Source organism: Tachyglossus aculeatus, chromosome X2 (assembly GCF_015852505.1).
Source record: "Tachyglossus aculeatus isolate mTacAcu1 chromosome X2, mTacAcu1.pri, whole genome shotgun sequence".
NCBI classification, from domain to species: domain Eukaryota; kingdom Metazoa; phylum Chordata; class Mammalia; order Monotremata; family Tachyglossidae; genus Tachyglossus; species Tachyglossus aculeatus.
In genome coordinates this window covers 20,473,483-20,489,119 of record NC_052100.1, presented here as the reverse complement: position 1 = coordinate 20,489,119, position 15,637 = coordinate 20,473,483, and the positions used below count along the sequence as shown (strand labels likewise).

At 49.2% G+C, this 15,637-nt stretch overlaps 1 protein-coding gene across 6 annotated transcripts in view; it reads left to right on the top strand.

Annotated features, from left to right (window-relative positions):
* The window catches only part of CACNA2D2 (calcium voltage-gated channel auxiliary subunit alpha2delta 2), a 579,266-nt gene that overhangs the window by 518,470 nt on the left and 45,159 nt on the right, over nt 1-15,637 (top strand). For all 6 annotated transcript variants that reach the window (XM_038770682.1, XM_038770688.1, XM_038770684.1 and 3 more), the window contains exons 7-8: nt 4,306-4,437; nt 4,875-4,932. In XM_038770682.1, coding sequence (XP_038626610.1) covers nt 4,306-4,437; nt 4,875-4,932 — 190 coding nt within the window. The remainder of the gene's footprint in view (nt 1-4,305; nt 4,438-4,874; nt 4,933-15,637) is intronic.

The window sequence follows — 15,637 nt, the reverse complement described above, 5'->3', positions numbered from 1 at the left end:
GACAAGGGTCTCCCTCCTCTGATGGAAGACCCACAGAGGCCCAATTTGAGCCATTTCAAGTCATTTCATGACATGAGGTCAGTGACCTTCCCTTCTGGACCCTCCTTTGTGAGAACTAATGGGGAAGGGCGGGATGTGTGTGTGAGTGACCCGGGGGCGGCGGGGGGGGAGAGGCAGGGGCAAGGGGGAGTGTGGGTATGTATGCATATGGATGAGTAGGAGTATGCTTGTGACAGCTCATCTTGTAGCCCAGGACTTTTCTTGACTGTACCTACCCTTCAAAGCTCCCCTCTGTCTGTGCCAGATCTGACTTTAGACTGCCCATCCCAAATTGGGATCTCCAGATTCCCTCTCAGCTGTATGGGGCATTTAACCCTCTAGAACAGCCCAAATGTTCAAGGCATTCACTTTTACTAGGCAGCCCACTTAACAACTTTCCCCAAATTGACCCTGGAAACAGCTGGGGTTCAGTTTGCCCAGTGCATAGAACAGTGCTTGGCACATAGTAAGCTCTTAACGAGTACCATAATTATTGAATAGAGAGAATAGGAACTCTCTAAACTCAGTGTCTCCCAAACCAACTCCCACCCTATATGACTCCCCATGCTTTCCACAGGAGGTGTTGAAAGGATGAAGGCAAATTATGACTAGGACTGCCCTTACTGGAGGGTTTTCTGATTAGTCAGAGGTGTGGATGCCCAAAACACAGAACATGCATATATTTCTTTCTCTCCAAAAGGGATAAAATCACTTTTCCTGAAACTGAGGGGGGGTTTGGATTATTAGGCAGAAGAACGTAGCCATATGCATTTCAAAAACATGGACCAGATCATTGAAACAGCATGAGTACGAGCTATTAACAGCACAGAGTCAAATCCCGTGACAAAACTCAATCTCTCCCTTCCCAATACTTAATCTTAAAGTAGAGTTTCAACGTTTTTTTTTTTATTCTAGAGAGGATAGCACCACTCAGATCCAAACTAGACCTTCTCTTGGTAGCCTCTCCAGACTTCTCTGCTGGAGTCTTTGTTGCCTCAGCAAACCTTACTCAACCAAAGGCCTATCCTGCCTGCCCCTTTACATAACACTTTCTCCAGGCCAGGTTCCAGGCCCAGTTCCTCATCTGTATTGTTTCCATCTCCTGCCATGTCAACCCCGGGGAAGAAACTCCAAACAAGAAGTGCTAGCTCTAGTTCCCTTTGAAAACAGGCAGTGGCTTTGGAGCCTGCGAAATCACCAATTACTTTCTCCGAATTTCATGTATCTTTACCTGGGGATTAGTTATGCCCAGGAAACACCTTCAAAGATCATTTGAGGGGGAAAAAAAAATCACTAATCTTACAATACACTTGAGAGGAAATTTATGGAAAAATATAAGTTCTAGAGGAAACACTTCTCTGTTACAGAATTATTTAAGAGGAGCCTTGGCCTATCCACCACAGACTTCCATGGGTGTGAGTGTGTATGTGCAGTGTGTGAGTGTGTATGCACATAGTTGTGTCTGCGTGTCTGTCAGTGCAGGCTTTTTTTGTGTGACTTTCAGGGGGGTAGGGGAGTTTAGGTGACTGTGTATGTGACATATATGGCTTTCTCCCCCACTAGATTGTAAACTCCTTGTGGGCAGGGATCTTATGCCTACCAACCCTATTGTGTTGTATTCTCCCAAGGGCTTAGTTCAGTGCTCTGCACACAATAAGTGCTCAATAAATACCATTTATTGATTGATTGACACTGGCTGGATTTTAGGTGGAGGAATCTGATTTATCTCCCTGGAGGCAGCCCAAATGGATAATTCCTGCCCCCTGGCCTCCCTACAAAAAAAATTTACTTTGAGGCCTGAATTATCTAGTTGGGGAGACTAGATAGAGTGAATCAGAGAGTTGCTCAAACCTCCACTTCATTTGAGCCATGAAGATCCGGGTAAGAGTATGTTCCTCAGTGACTGGGCATGACTGTGAGTGTATGTGTATATCTGTGCCTGTGCGATTGGGTGTCATTGGGAATCCACGTGCATTAAAATGGTATGTGTTTCTGTGTGATTTAAATACCTGAGTAATATCTGAGGGTAAAAGTGCATCTAAGGTGGTGCATCTGTAGTCCAGGTCTAAGGCCCCCTGACACCCCAGCCCACATGGCTGATCTCATCTCCTACCTGCTTCCTCTCTTGATTCCACCCAGCCCAACACCCCTCCCAGCAAAAGCGAAAGTCTCGGTAATATCATTCCTGATATTCTGGATCCTGCTTATTCCCATGGTTCACTCATTCATTCAGTCGTATTTATTGAGCGCTTCCTGTGTGCAGAGCACTGTACTAAGCGCTTGGGAAGTACAAATCGGGTTGTAAGGAATTTACATTTGTATGGAAACAACCCGAAGAGTTCTTTACATATTAAATGCCGTTGAGAATTTTACTGAGAGGTATTGGGAACCCAGGGCCTTTTAGGGGTGCAGCCCTCCGCAGCTGACTCAAACCAGTTAAGTGAGCCCCCAACCAAATAATAATATTATAATATAATAATAATTAGGCACCACCTGCCAAGCACTGTGCTGACCCCTAAGGTAGATGCAAAGTAATCAGATTGGACACAGGCCTTGTGCCACAGTCTAAGAGGGAGGGAGGAAGAACATGCATTTTAGCCCCAGATGAGGAAACTGAGGCCCAGAGAAGAGAAGTGACTTCCCCCAGGTCACCCAGCAGACAAGTGGCCAAGCTGGGCTTAGGACCCACGTCTTCCGACTCCCAGTCCCATGCTCTTTCCACTAGGCTGTGTCGCCTCCCTAATTGCCCCCCCTTACCCAAGGCCTTTGGCCTTTTGTGCCCTCTGGACACCTGGAATGGTCAGCCGTCACTGCTGGCCAAGACATCCCCTCCATCCCCCTTCCTCAATCCCCTCATCAAAACACACAGCTTGGGCTTGTATGGGGGACACCCAGTAGCAGATTGGGAAAACTTTGCAAATTCTGGCTGTTTCTTAAACCACCCTATCACGTCTGATGAGTTGGCCAGCTACCTTAAGAGAGCTTGGCAAATAACACTGTTTGTCACCATTTAGCTAGGGCTGGGAACTCTAAATTGTGCTCGGACCATTTAGCCGAATGAGACAAAGTGGAATTGTCATGGGATTGCTTCCTCAGGCCCACTTCCTGATTAGTTTGTAGCTGCACGTGATTGATAGGCACTGTCTAGAATGGTTGGCAGAACTCCCAAAACTTTGGTCCTTTCAGCAGGGCACAAGAGAGCATATAAAGTGGATAGAGAACAACTGAGAGCCCAGGACTGAGTCTTGGTGGGGTTTGGTAATGTCCCCTGGACCCATCCTCCCTGGGCCCCCTCCCTGGCCCAAGCCTCCCCTGACAAGCCCCAGTTGGAAGTGGTATCTTGAAATGGTAATTTCAAAGAGTAGCAGCAACAGCCACAGCTGTAGTGATGGCAACAACAGTAACTTCTCCCTTCACCCTGGCCCCTGTTGATTAATCACAGAGCTGAGTCGCTTGCAGCTTATTAGTTGCTTAATAACTGAGTAATTCCTCACCCACCCTGGCAGGTACCTTAATTGCTATCATGTTTTGATGCATGCTGAATGGGCCAAGCACCCTGGGGTCAGTCACTTCCTCCGCACCCCACCCCCACTCAATCAATCAATGGTATTTATTGAGCACTTATGATGTGCAGGTTACTATGCTAAGTGCTTGGGAAAGTACATTGCAATAGACTTGGAAAACATGCTCCCTGCCCACAAGGAGCTTACAGTCCACAAAAGGCACATGGGGCCGATACATTTCTTATCTACCCTGGCTGCCCGCGAGGCGATTGGTACCCACTACCCATCCCCAATGCCCCAGGCCCCCTTCCTCTTCACCGTTGCCCTAGGAGAGTCCTGATTCTGCCACTCACACTGTTCACCTTTGGCTCCCACTCAATTCCAGCTCAGGTCAGGGAGGGTGGGGAGAAAACCCTGCCCTCCTGCAACAAAAATAGCCTGAGTTGTTGACTAAACTAGGATGTGTCTATTTGCATATGTCTTCGCATAAAATTTGCATGGTCTTCACTTCATGCCTCCCAGCCCATGCTCCTTATCCCCTCCAACCTTAGCCCCCGTTCCTTACCACACAAAGCATTCTGCCTTTGGCCTTACCCCGTCAGGAATACCCACTTCGTTCCAGCCCCATCTTATTTCCTCGCTGTGCCAAATGGAACAAGATCAGCCTAGAAAAACCACTGGTTTTCCAGTTAGTTCCAGTTAGGTGTTCCCAGCCTTTATGACAGCCCTAGAGACTTTCCCATTTCCTTCCCTTGCCTTCCAGCCACTGTCATCCTCAACGAATTGAACTGGACAGAGGCCCTGGAGGACGTGTTTGTGGAGAACCGAAAGGAAGATCCCTCTCTGCTTTGGCAGGTGTTTGGTAGTGCCACGGGTGTCACCCGCTACTACCCAGGTGAGTCACAGCCGCTTCCAGGAGATTCAGTACCAGAAGACATCAGAGAGCTTACTCTTCCGGAGCCTTGTCCCACCTAATGACATCCTAGGAAATGGGGGGCGGTGGGGAGCCCTCACCGGGCTGGGATACTCCATGTAGCATTCTGTCTCCTTGGGGCCTTGCTGGAATATGAAGAGGTGAGGTATTGTCCCTCTTCATATGCCTCATGGTTCAGAAGGAGTCAAAACCATGACTGGGCCCAAAACCCAGATGTCCTAGCTCCTCTACACCTAAATCTCTCCCTTCCTTCTTTAACCTTTCTCTCCTTTTCCCTCTCCCTCGTCCCTCTCTCTCTGCCCCTCACCTCCCTCCACCCCATCCCCACCCCTTTATCCCCAACCCTGACCTCTCTTTCTCTCCACGTGGTTCTTACAATCCATCTACTTCCATCACAGCTACCCCTTGGAGAGCGCCGAACAAGATTGACCTGTATGACGTGCGCCGGAGGCCATGGTGAGCAGGAAGGGGCTACTTTTGAGGATGGGAGGACAGGGGAGGGAGAGGAGCATAAAGAAAGGAACGGTGGTCCCGCCCACCTCAAGCCCCACCTGCCTTCGGCTTCACCCACATGGGGCAAATTCTGTCTCCCTCCTCTATCTTGTTGTGGGCTGATAGTGTGTCTGCCAACACTGTTGTATTGTACTTTTCCAAGAGCTTAGTACATGCTCTGCACACAGTAAGCACTCAGTAAATACCACTGATTGGTTGATTTATTGACTGAAGTATTTGTCAACCACCCATCACCCCTGGCAGTCAAAGAACTTCAGAGATCCCAAGTCACTGATCCTATTGTAATCCTAGCATACAATGAGGGCAGGTGGAATGAGAGGTGGAGGGGTTTCCCTCCCATCCCCTATTCCTGCACCATCCTCAGAGGTTTCTTCCCAGCCATGGAGGAGTCAGAAAGAGTAAACTCTCTCCCTCCCTCTTCCCCGGATCACCCAGTCCCACCCACAAACTACACATGGAGCTCAAACTAGGGATAAAACCCGGGTAGCATACCACAGTCTCAGTCAGAAGAGCCGAGTGGCTCCCAGAAGGGAATTTCTGCTTTTTCCCCAGCTCCTCAGCTTCATTTCTCCACCAACCGTAATTGCTGCCAGAGGGCATGAAACTGAGAAGTATATGGCTCCAGAGGGCAACATCTCTGCCCTTGCTCAGCATTGGTGCTGGAGTCAGAGAGTCTTAGGTGCTTTCCCGCTGTGCTGATCTGGGTCAGGGAGTGGTGTGGGGGTGGAATCGGTAGAGGGTCCTAGGTTCCCTTGGAACTCTGCCTACCAGGGAAAGTGGGGCAAAGAGGCCAGAATTTATCACCAGGAAATGGAAAGCTGTCTCTCGTATATCCTCTCTGCAGACCCAGTGCAAAGCAGAAGGCCCTAACTTCTCTCCAAGGCTGTACTTTCTTGTGTTTGCCCTTCTTTCTTCTATGATTTCCCTTCCTGTTTCCCTTCCCCCTTTCCACCTCTCTCTCCCTCTTTTCTCCCTGCTCCAGTTCTCTCTCTCTTTTTCTCCCTCTCCTCCCTCTCTCTCCCTCCCTTCTCCTCCCCTCTCCCCCTCCCTCTCCCTCTCTCCTCACCTCTATGATATTCCAGCCCTCTGAGCGAGGAGCAGCCAGCTCTGTCCAATTTTCATTTCACACATCGTTGCCACTGGAAAATGGCTACAATAACACAGGCAGGAGCACTGAGGATGCAGTTTTCATCTCACTCCCCCTGCCCCCTCCCAACCACCCTGCCCCCTGGGCCTCCCCAGGCCCCTCCCCCCCACACACCTCTCCCCAACACTGTAGAGCCAGGAGTAAAGGACAGACCAATGTGGATCCAGTGTGCAGTGGGAAATTGGTGATCCCTTGGAGAGATAGGGCCCCAGGGCAACCCCCCTCACCCCATCAGACACTGAAAAGGAGTTCAAACAGACTTCAGAAAGATATGGCCAAGACGAGTGACAGAAAAGCTGAAAAGAACAAGTAGTAGAGACAGAGGGGATTGCTGGCCACAACCCACGAGGCACAGGACAAATTGTCAGCACAAATTCCATTCTACTGGAATTAAGCAGTTGGGTAGTGATGACTCCATAAATCAGCTGTGAACATGAGGGTCTCAGTCTGGGGATCAAAGAGAGAGCAAGGAAGATGGGGAGGCTAGCTCTCAAAATCGAGGCCAGACTGACGGGGCTGGGCTTTCAGCAGAAAGACTTAAGACATCGCAGGTGATTGAAAATACCTCTCCTTCTCTTCCCCCTGTTTCCTCCCTCTCTCCCTCCACAACCTCTTGGCCTCTAGACTAGGAAGATATTATAGGAAAGTGGTCTGGGTTATTTATACCGTAACCCAGGGGCAAAGAGGGCCATTTGGGCTGGGGACAATCGGGATTGGAGTTCTAGCAGAATAGCAGCAGCCAAGACAACTGACTCCAACAGCAGCAGCCAGTGACCCCAGACCAGTGACTAACAGGCTCCAGGAGCAAGAATGATGACTGACCCACTGGGGACAACTGTTGCATCAGTCTTTAAATACCTGGCCCCAGGAATCAGGCAGGGAAGAGCTGGCTGCTTCTTGGGTCACTTAAACAAAGAGGCTGGCTTGTGGATGGAAATATATGTTCGCTTTGGGGTTTGGATTTGTGAGTGTGATTGTGAGCCCGTTGTTGGGAAGGTATTGTCTCTGTTGCCGAAGTGTACTTTCCAAGCGCTTGGTTCAGTGCTCTGCACACAATAGGGTCTCGATAAATACGATTGAATGAATGAGTGAATGGTGTGGGTGTGAATGGGTGTGTGTAATGCCGAGGGCAGTGTTTGCATGTGTGTATGTGTGCAGAGGCCCTGACACAGGTGAAGTGGGCTTGGTCCTAAGCGTGACTTAGTGGAAGGAGCATGGGTTTGAGAGTCAGAGGTCATGGGTTCTAATCCCTGCTCCGCCACTTATCAGCTGTTTGACTTTGGACAAGTCACTTAACTTCTCTGTGCCTCAGTTACCTCACCTGTAAAATGGGGATTAAGACTGTGAGCTCCCCATGGGACAACCTGATTACCTTGTATCTACCCCAGTGCTTAGAACAGTGCTTGGCACATAGTAAGCGCTTAACAAATGTCATCATCATCCTGGCACATGGCTCTCCCTCCAGGCAGGGAGGGGAAAGTCCCTGATGTGGGATCTTGAGCAAGTCACTTACCTTCTCTGTGCCTCAATTACCTAATCTATAAAATGGGGATTAAAACTGTAAGTCCCATGTAGGACGTGGACTGTGTCCAACTCGATTACCTTATATCTACCCAGTGCTTAGTACAATGTCTGGTGCATAGTAAATACTTAACATGTGCATTATGCCCACACATGCATATGTGTGGATGTGTGGGTGTTTGTCCCTATGAGACGTGCATTCCCCCATTTTCTATTTTTGTATCTGAGTAGTTCACTTACCTGATACAGATGTTAATGGCTGGCCTTTCATACATTTTTTTATGTACAGGAGCTGTTTCTGTGAATTCCCACTGTGTGGATCAGACTGTATTGTCATGTAAAAATAAGTCCCAGCTAGAAGTAAGTAAGTGACATGAAAGAGGCTTCCCCTTCTATCTGGAGTAGGAGGCAGGGGCTTGGGGAACAGCAGGTAGGGATTTGGATTGTTCCCGTTTTTTTCTTTGGACCTCTCAGGCAAATAATTCCTCCAGAAAGAGGCATCATTCAGCCCCGGGTCAGCTCCCGCTCCTTCTTGCCCCACACCAGAAAAATCCTGGTGCAGTCCAGGTGGTAGGTAACAAAGGCAGAGTTGGTCTGGGGATCACCTAGGCTGGATCTTTATTTTCAGCGCTGGTCTACGAACTGGGTCTTCAGTGAACCGGACCTGAGAAGTTAGTTTAGCCCAGATGCCCAGACCCTAAGTTGGCCTCTACCCAAGATCCCTGGTGAGCTGACACTATCACCTATTAATCAATCAGTGATATTTATAGAGTACCTACTTTGGGCAGAGCACTTAGGAGAGTGCAAGCAGGTAGTATTCATTCATGCAATCGTATTTATTGAGCACTTACTGTGTGCAGAGCATTGTACTAAGCGCTTGGGATGTACAAGTTGACAACATATAGAGACGGTCCCTACCCAACAGCGGGCTCACAGTCTAGAAGGCGGAGCCAGACAACAAAACAAAACATATTAACAAAATAAAAAAATAGAATAAATATGTACAAGTAAAATAAATAGAGTAATAAATATGTACAAACATATATACATATATACAGGTGCTGCGGGGAGGGGAAGGAGGTAAGGCGGGGGGGGTGGGGAGGGGGAGGAGGGGGAGAGGAAGGAGGGGGCTCAGTCTGGGAAGGCCTCCTGGAGGAGGTGAGCTCTCAGTTGGGCTTTGAATGGAGGAAGAGAGCTAGCTTGGCGGATGTGTGGAGGGAGGGCATTCCAGGCCAGGGGGATGACGTGGGCCCGGGGTTGACGGCGGGACAGGCGAGAACGAGGCACGGTGAGGAGATTAGTGGCAGAGGAGTGGAGGGTGCGGGCTGGGCTGTAGAAGGAGAGAAGGGAGGTGAGGTAGGAGGGGGTGAGGTGATGGAGAGCCTTGAAGCTGAGGGTGAGGAGTTTGTGCCTGATGCATAGGTTGATTGGTAGCCACTGGAGATTTTTAAGGAGGGTAGTAACATGCCCAGAGCATTTCTGCACAAAGACGATCTGGGCAGTGGTGTGAAGTATGGATTGAAGTGGGGAGAGACGGGAGGATGGGAGATTGGAGAAGAGGCTGATGCAGTAATCCAGTTGGGATAGGATGAGAGATTGAACGAGCAGGGTAGCAGTTTGGATAGAGAGGAAAGGACGGATCTTGGCGATGTTGCGGAGGTGAGACCGGCAGGTTTTGGTGACAGATTGGATGTGAGGGGTGAACGAGAGAGCGGAGTCGAGGATCAGTAGACATGATTCCTGTCCTCAAGGAGTTTACAGCATAGCAAGGGAGACAGACATTAAACTAAAGTACAGAGTAGAAGGATATGTAGGTAAGTGCTGTGAGGGTGAGGGTGGGTGGTAACCTAAGTGTTTCAGGGGTGGACTAAGAGCAAGGGTGAGGCAGTAGGGAGGGAAAATAAGGTTGGGGTAGGTGGGTGTGGGGGGGGGGGGCGTGTTGAGATCTTAGTCCCAGAAGGCTTCCTGGAGGAGATATGGTTTCAATAGGGCTTTGAAGATGGAGAGAGTTCTGTGGTCTGTGGAATGTGTAGGAGGTGGAAATTCCAGTCACCTGTGGAATCTGGGGCAAGGGAAGGAGATGAAATCTCAAGTTCACCTAGAGGCCTTCCACAGCTTCTCCTCTGCTTCACCCAGAGAAGCACCATGGCCAAGTGGAGAGAGCACAGGCCTGGGAGTTAGAAGGACCTGGGTTCTAGTCTCTGCTCCACCACTTGTCTGCTATATGACCTTGGACAAGTCATTTAACTTCCTTGGGCCTCAGTTACCTCATCTGGAAAATGGGAATTAAGACTGAGCCCCATGTGGGACGTGGACTACGTCCAACCTGATTGGCTTGTGTCAACCCCAGTGCTTAGCACTGTGCCGGGCACATACTAAGGGCTTAACAAATGCCATTAAAAAAAAGATGTCTGCGCTAACAGCAACTCCACCCTGCCTTGCTCTCTTCTCTCTCAGACCATCTTGTGGAGGGGCTCAGACCCCTGATCTCCTAAGGCTCTTGAGTGGGGTGCGAGATTGGACTCCCTCAGGCCAGGCAAATTTCCAGGATGTCAGGATAAAGGGAGTTGGGGCACCCACCTTCTGAGGTTTGGAAACAATATGCATGGTATTACTAAAGGGGGACAGAAGTCAAGCAATATGGGACCCTCAGACCTCCCGATTCCCAGCAAAAAGGTCGACAACTGCACGGGCCATTGAGAAAATGCCCAGATGGTCTCTCTGGTAGTCTGATTCGGGCTTAGTCATGTGGCTAAAGACTTTCCATAGAAACAAGCACCTAGTCCTACCAGAGAGAAAAAAAGTGGGCTCTCATTTTTGGAGGAGTGGGGCCTAGCGGCAAGAACAGGAATCTAGGAATCATAATTGAATAACAGCTCTGACCCTGACCTTCTCTTGAACCTTGGGCAAGAAAATGAGCTAACTGATGTTGAAGCGCTTTGGAGAAATAAAAGCAGTCTACAAATGTTAGGTTTTATCATTGTTATCATTCAAGACCCCGGAATGTTGTTGAGCAAATGAGAGATGAGCGAATATGTCTCCCAAAGGGCGAAATGGACACTCAGTCAGGCAAAGGAGTGTGAGCCCACCAGCCTGGCGCAAAAGAAATTGAATAAGCTCTGCTGCTTCTTTCTAACTCCAGTGGGTCTGGTTTCCTTGGGTTTGGGAGGAAACTGGGTTTGCCATTCCCTGAACTAAAGGACCACGGGAAGCAGTTGAAGGAGGAGTGAACATTAGGTAGGGGAGAAGCCTTGATAACTGTAGGTGGGGTCGCTTCAACCCCTCAGGTATGGCATCCAGGGCTCCTAAAATGGAAGGAATTAGCCCAGCCAGAGCTAGCTTGTGCCGCTGATCTCCCATCTCTGTGTGGTAAATCACTGAAGGGCAGACAGGATATCTGGCTTAGAGTATGGCCCTTTGCTGCCTCCTAGTGTTTTCATCCTCTGTGGCCTGGCAGAATTTCTCCCCTCCTTTCCTCCTCTCCCTCTCCCCCCAACCCACTACTCCTCCTCCCCACCCCTTTGCCCTTGTAAAATGGTTCTTTTTTTGCACAAATTCTGCCTAGGGAGAGGATTGACAGCCCTATTTATGAATGTTGTTGAAACCAGAGCCTCCAAATGGAAGCATTGACAAATTCTTAAAAATAGCAGCCGCCCCCTACCTCAGGCCTCCATGTGCAATCCAAGCAAGCTGCAAGGGACAGAAGAGTTGGACCCTGTGGCCCTGGCCCAGGCTTAGAGCAGGGCCCCAGCGCAAGCAGAAATGGTATTTCCCACTATCCCTTGGTTTCGACAGACTGATCCAGTGTCCACTCTCCAGAAGGGAGGGCCACCCTGGTGCAGATTAGACTTTTTCTGTGTCAGGAAATTAATGGTCCCACCATTACGGTTAACTGTCTTTGATTGCTCCACATTCATTATTCACTTTTCTTGATTGCTACATCTGTGCCTGTCAGGGGTGGGGTGGGGTGGAGATTGACAGATCCCAGGGTCTAGTCCTGGACCAAGACCTGGATAAGTCTTCCCTTCTTTGCTTCCTCCTACCCTTAGGGCTGGGGGCATTGGGTGGGTGACAACCAGGAGTCGCCCAGTCAGGTAGCCCTAGTCCAAAGCTCACAGAGCCCAAGGACTGAGGCTGGGGAAAGGAAGCAGACTCCTGTGCATGAGCAGGAACCCTATGGTATTTGTTAAGTGCTTACTATGTGCCAAGCACTGTTCAAGACACTGGGGAGATACAAGGTAATCAGGTTGTCCCAAGTGGGGCTCACACTCTTGAATCCCCATTTTACAGATGAGGTAACTGAGGCACAGAGAAGTTAAGCAGCTTGCCCAAGGTCACACAGCAGACAAGTGGCAGAGCTGGGATTAGAACCCACGTCCTCTGACTCCCAAGCCCGTGCTCTTCCACTAAGCACACTGCTTCTCTAGCAATGTTAGGGCTGCTACTGATCCCATGTTGTGACTCCAGGGGCAGCGGAGGAGCAGTGGCACTGAGACCCCAAAATAAACCCTGAGGGAGGATAGGAGGAGTAGAGCCCCCACTTCCCATCCATGTGAGACCCATATGGCCTGGGCCTTCCCTAGGCCAGAGGTCAGAACCTACCTTCCTTCTGGAAGGCAAAAATGCTCTGCAGAGAGGAGTAGGGGATGGTGTCAGGGACTGGAGAAAGATTGACAATCAAAGGCGGAGAGAGGAGCAGGTTCTTGACCCAGGAGCCAATGGAGAAAACCCACCTAGTGAAGCTGAGCACTGAAGAACCACATTTCTTGGGTCCAGGGATCCCAGGGCACTGCAGAGCCAGACTCACCCCTGCCTCCTCCCCACCCCTACCCCCAGATTCTGGCATCATCCAAGTCCCACAGGTCGACCACCCACCTAAACTCCTCAACGTCTGGCTGCCCACCCCGCTTCACCCTGCCTGGCATCCTGAGCCAAATGCTACACCTTTTGTGTGTCATCCCCCTCCCCCCCGCCCACTGTCGCAAGCCCCAAAGAGAAAGAGAGGCCCACACCAGAGCCTCTGGGTGCCAGCTCCTGTTTCTTCCATCCCTTGATAGATTGCCCTATTAAATAAAGCCTTCTCCTCTAGGGCTGCAAATATTAATCTGAGTGCAGTGCCCAGAGATAAATGCCCTGCCAGAAGCCATTAACAGCAGCGTCTTAGTTCTCCCGCCTCATACCACCCTGGCCAAGAGCTGCAAAGCCTGCCTCCAAGTGTCCTGATGTCAGAGGAAGCAGGCAAGCAGACGGACAGACAGGCTGACCTCAGGGCAGAGCCACCCGCCTCCCTGAAGACCCGTGCCCTGGCTCTCTCATCCTACCAACGCCAGCCGGGTTTAATACCTTTGCTTCTCCCCTGGCCCCGTTTTCTGACTTTCTCAAGCCAGAGTGAATTTTGAGGTGATTTCTAGAGGTGTCTGTTGGAGGCTCCTCTGCAGAGAGTGTGGGGAGAGTGCGGGGAGTGAGCCACGCACTGGATTGGAGAGTCAATTGGCAAGGATGGATGGAGGCTGTCCCCAGAGTTGGGGTGTTTCTTATGTTACGTCTTCAAACCAATATAGAGCACCTTGATGGTCATTTGTATGAAATGGAAGCCAGCACCATCCAGCTGTCTCTCTCCCCCGTAATGTCCCCCTGGTAGCAGCGGGCAGCGGCAGCAGGCACCCAGCTCACCCCATCCATGTGCAGAGCCATAGGAATGTCCAACATGGCTTTGTGTTCCGATACGGCTCTGCCCAGACATATGCACATCTAGAGGAGTATGCCCAGGTACACGGCAGATGTTACCACTGCCCTGCACCAGACTGACATCAAACCACTATCAAATTGCCATTTAATAAACACTCCTTGCTTGCTAATACCCACCTTCCTGGTCATGTCATCCCATTGGCCCGTGAGCCTACAGCGCGTATTCATTATATTGATTTCCTCATTTTTTGCCCATTTGTGTTTATATCAGTTGTATCTATGGTTTTACACTCGTTCCCACTGTATGTAAAAAATTTGTGTTTGCCTGTCTCCCCCGTTAGATTAAAATGTTCCCAAATGCAGGGACACTGTCTTCTATTTCTATTGTATGTTCCCAAGCACCCAGTAGACTGTTCTGTACACAGTACTGATGATTCTGTTACTCATGGTGCATAGATACACACACTCTCTCTCTCTCTCTCTCTCTCTCTCTCTCTCTCTCCCTCTCTCTCTTTGCTCCTATTTCAGAAGACAAAACTAAAGGCCAAGAGAGTGGTAATGATTTATCAGGAACTTGATGCCCAAAGGATTCAAACTCAGGCCTCTGGAATATATTGTCCTAGGGAGGCTGGTGAGGTCATTCATGAGGGCAGCAGAGGTTCAGGTGATGGAAGAAGGGGCGGGTAGAACCAAGCACCAGGAAACTGTATGTGGGGTGGGGAACTCTTGGACAAGAATCATCCCTACTCTAAATACCTGGAAACCAATTTGTCTCATCTCGATGAATTGCTGGTAATGTTGGGTAATTTCATATTAATTAGTCCACTTACGAATATATATACTCGGAAAAAAAATATTACTAAGGAATAGCAAAAGGTTTCTTGGTAATTTTGAGTAATTGCTATTTTTTACAATGGCAAGTGAAAATCAGCTGTAATTTCTCTCTCATTTACCAACATAAGGATGGTTACAGTTAAGTAATTACCAGGCACTCAGGCGTCTCCTCCCCAATGGTTACTTTTCATTAATTGTTAGTGAACAGCATTAAATGCCCAGGGGCTGTTGCCAGTTGGGAAAATGGGGGCTTGAGGGGTAGGGGAGGGAGGGATGGAAAGGAAAATAAGCTTCCCCCTCCTCCACACCCGTGGACTTTCCTGGCAAGATTTCCTTCCCCCTACCATTTCTGAACCCTTTGGGGTAGGGGGAGAAAACCTCCTTGAGTTCTTGTCTGAGTCACCAAATTTCACACACTGAAATTCAACCAAAGCAACAATGGGACAACATGATAAGAGCAGGTGCTTCACTGCTGGAGGAGGCAGTTATAATCCTAGATCCTATCCACCACAACTTTCCCTGCTTTCTGAATACTGGGAAGGTAAATTCCAGGCCACGTGGCTGGACCTTGATTTCCTCATTTCTTACCAGATAGCCCTGCCTTGGTAATGGACGGTCAGAGGATGTAATAGATGTCTCTGTTCTCATATTTTGGGTGGGGTGGAAGCAGGGGAAAGGTGCATACCTATGTATATATTTGCACTGAATGGAGATCGCATCTACTGTTCATATGCTGTTTATGAAGACATATTCTTTTGTGTGCTTGCACTTGTATGTCTGAGGTGGAATTTGGTCTGGTTGTCTCAGGATGTTTTGTCTGTGTTTCTCAGTGTGTGGGTGTGTCTGTAGATAAGTTTGTGTATCTGCACTTAGTACAGTGCCCTGCACACAGTAAGCACTCCATAAATACTACTGAGGGGTTGATTGATCTGTGTTTGCCCTAAATTTGTATCTCTGTCTTTGTGCCTTTTGTTAGGTGTGTTTCTAGGCCTGTATTGGTATCCCCATGCTGCCTGTGTGTTGTTGTTGTAGTAGTAGTAATAGTATTTATTAAGTCCGGCGGGAGCGATGGTGCTGGAGACGGTCCCCAAGGCCCTGCTGAGAGCTCACCTCCTCCAGGAGGCCTTCCCAGACTGAGCCCCTTCCTTCCTCTCCCCCTCGTCCCCCTCTCCATCCCCCCCATCTTACCTCCTTCAATCGTATATTACATATTTACTATTCTATTTATTTTATTTTGTTAATATGTTTTGTTTTGTTGTCTGTCCTCCCCTTCTAGACTGTGAGCCCGCTGTTGGGTGGGGACCATCTCTATATGTTGCCAACTTGTACTTCCCAAGCACTTAGTACAGTGCTCTGCACACAGTAAGCACTCAATAAATACGATTGAATGAATGAATGAATGAAAAGTGCTTACTGTGTGCAGAACATTGTACTAATCATTAGAAACAAGTACCCAGG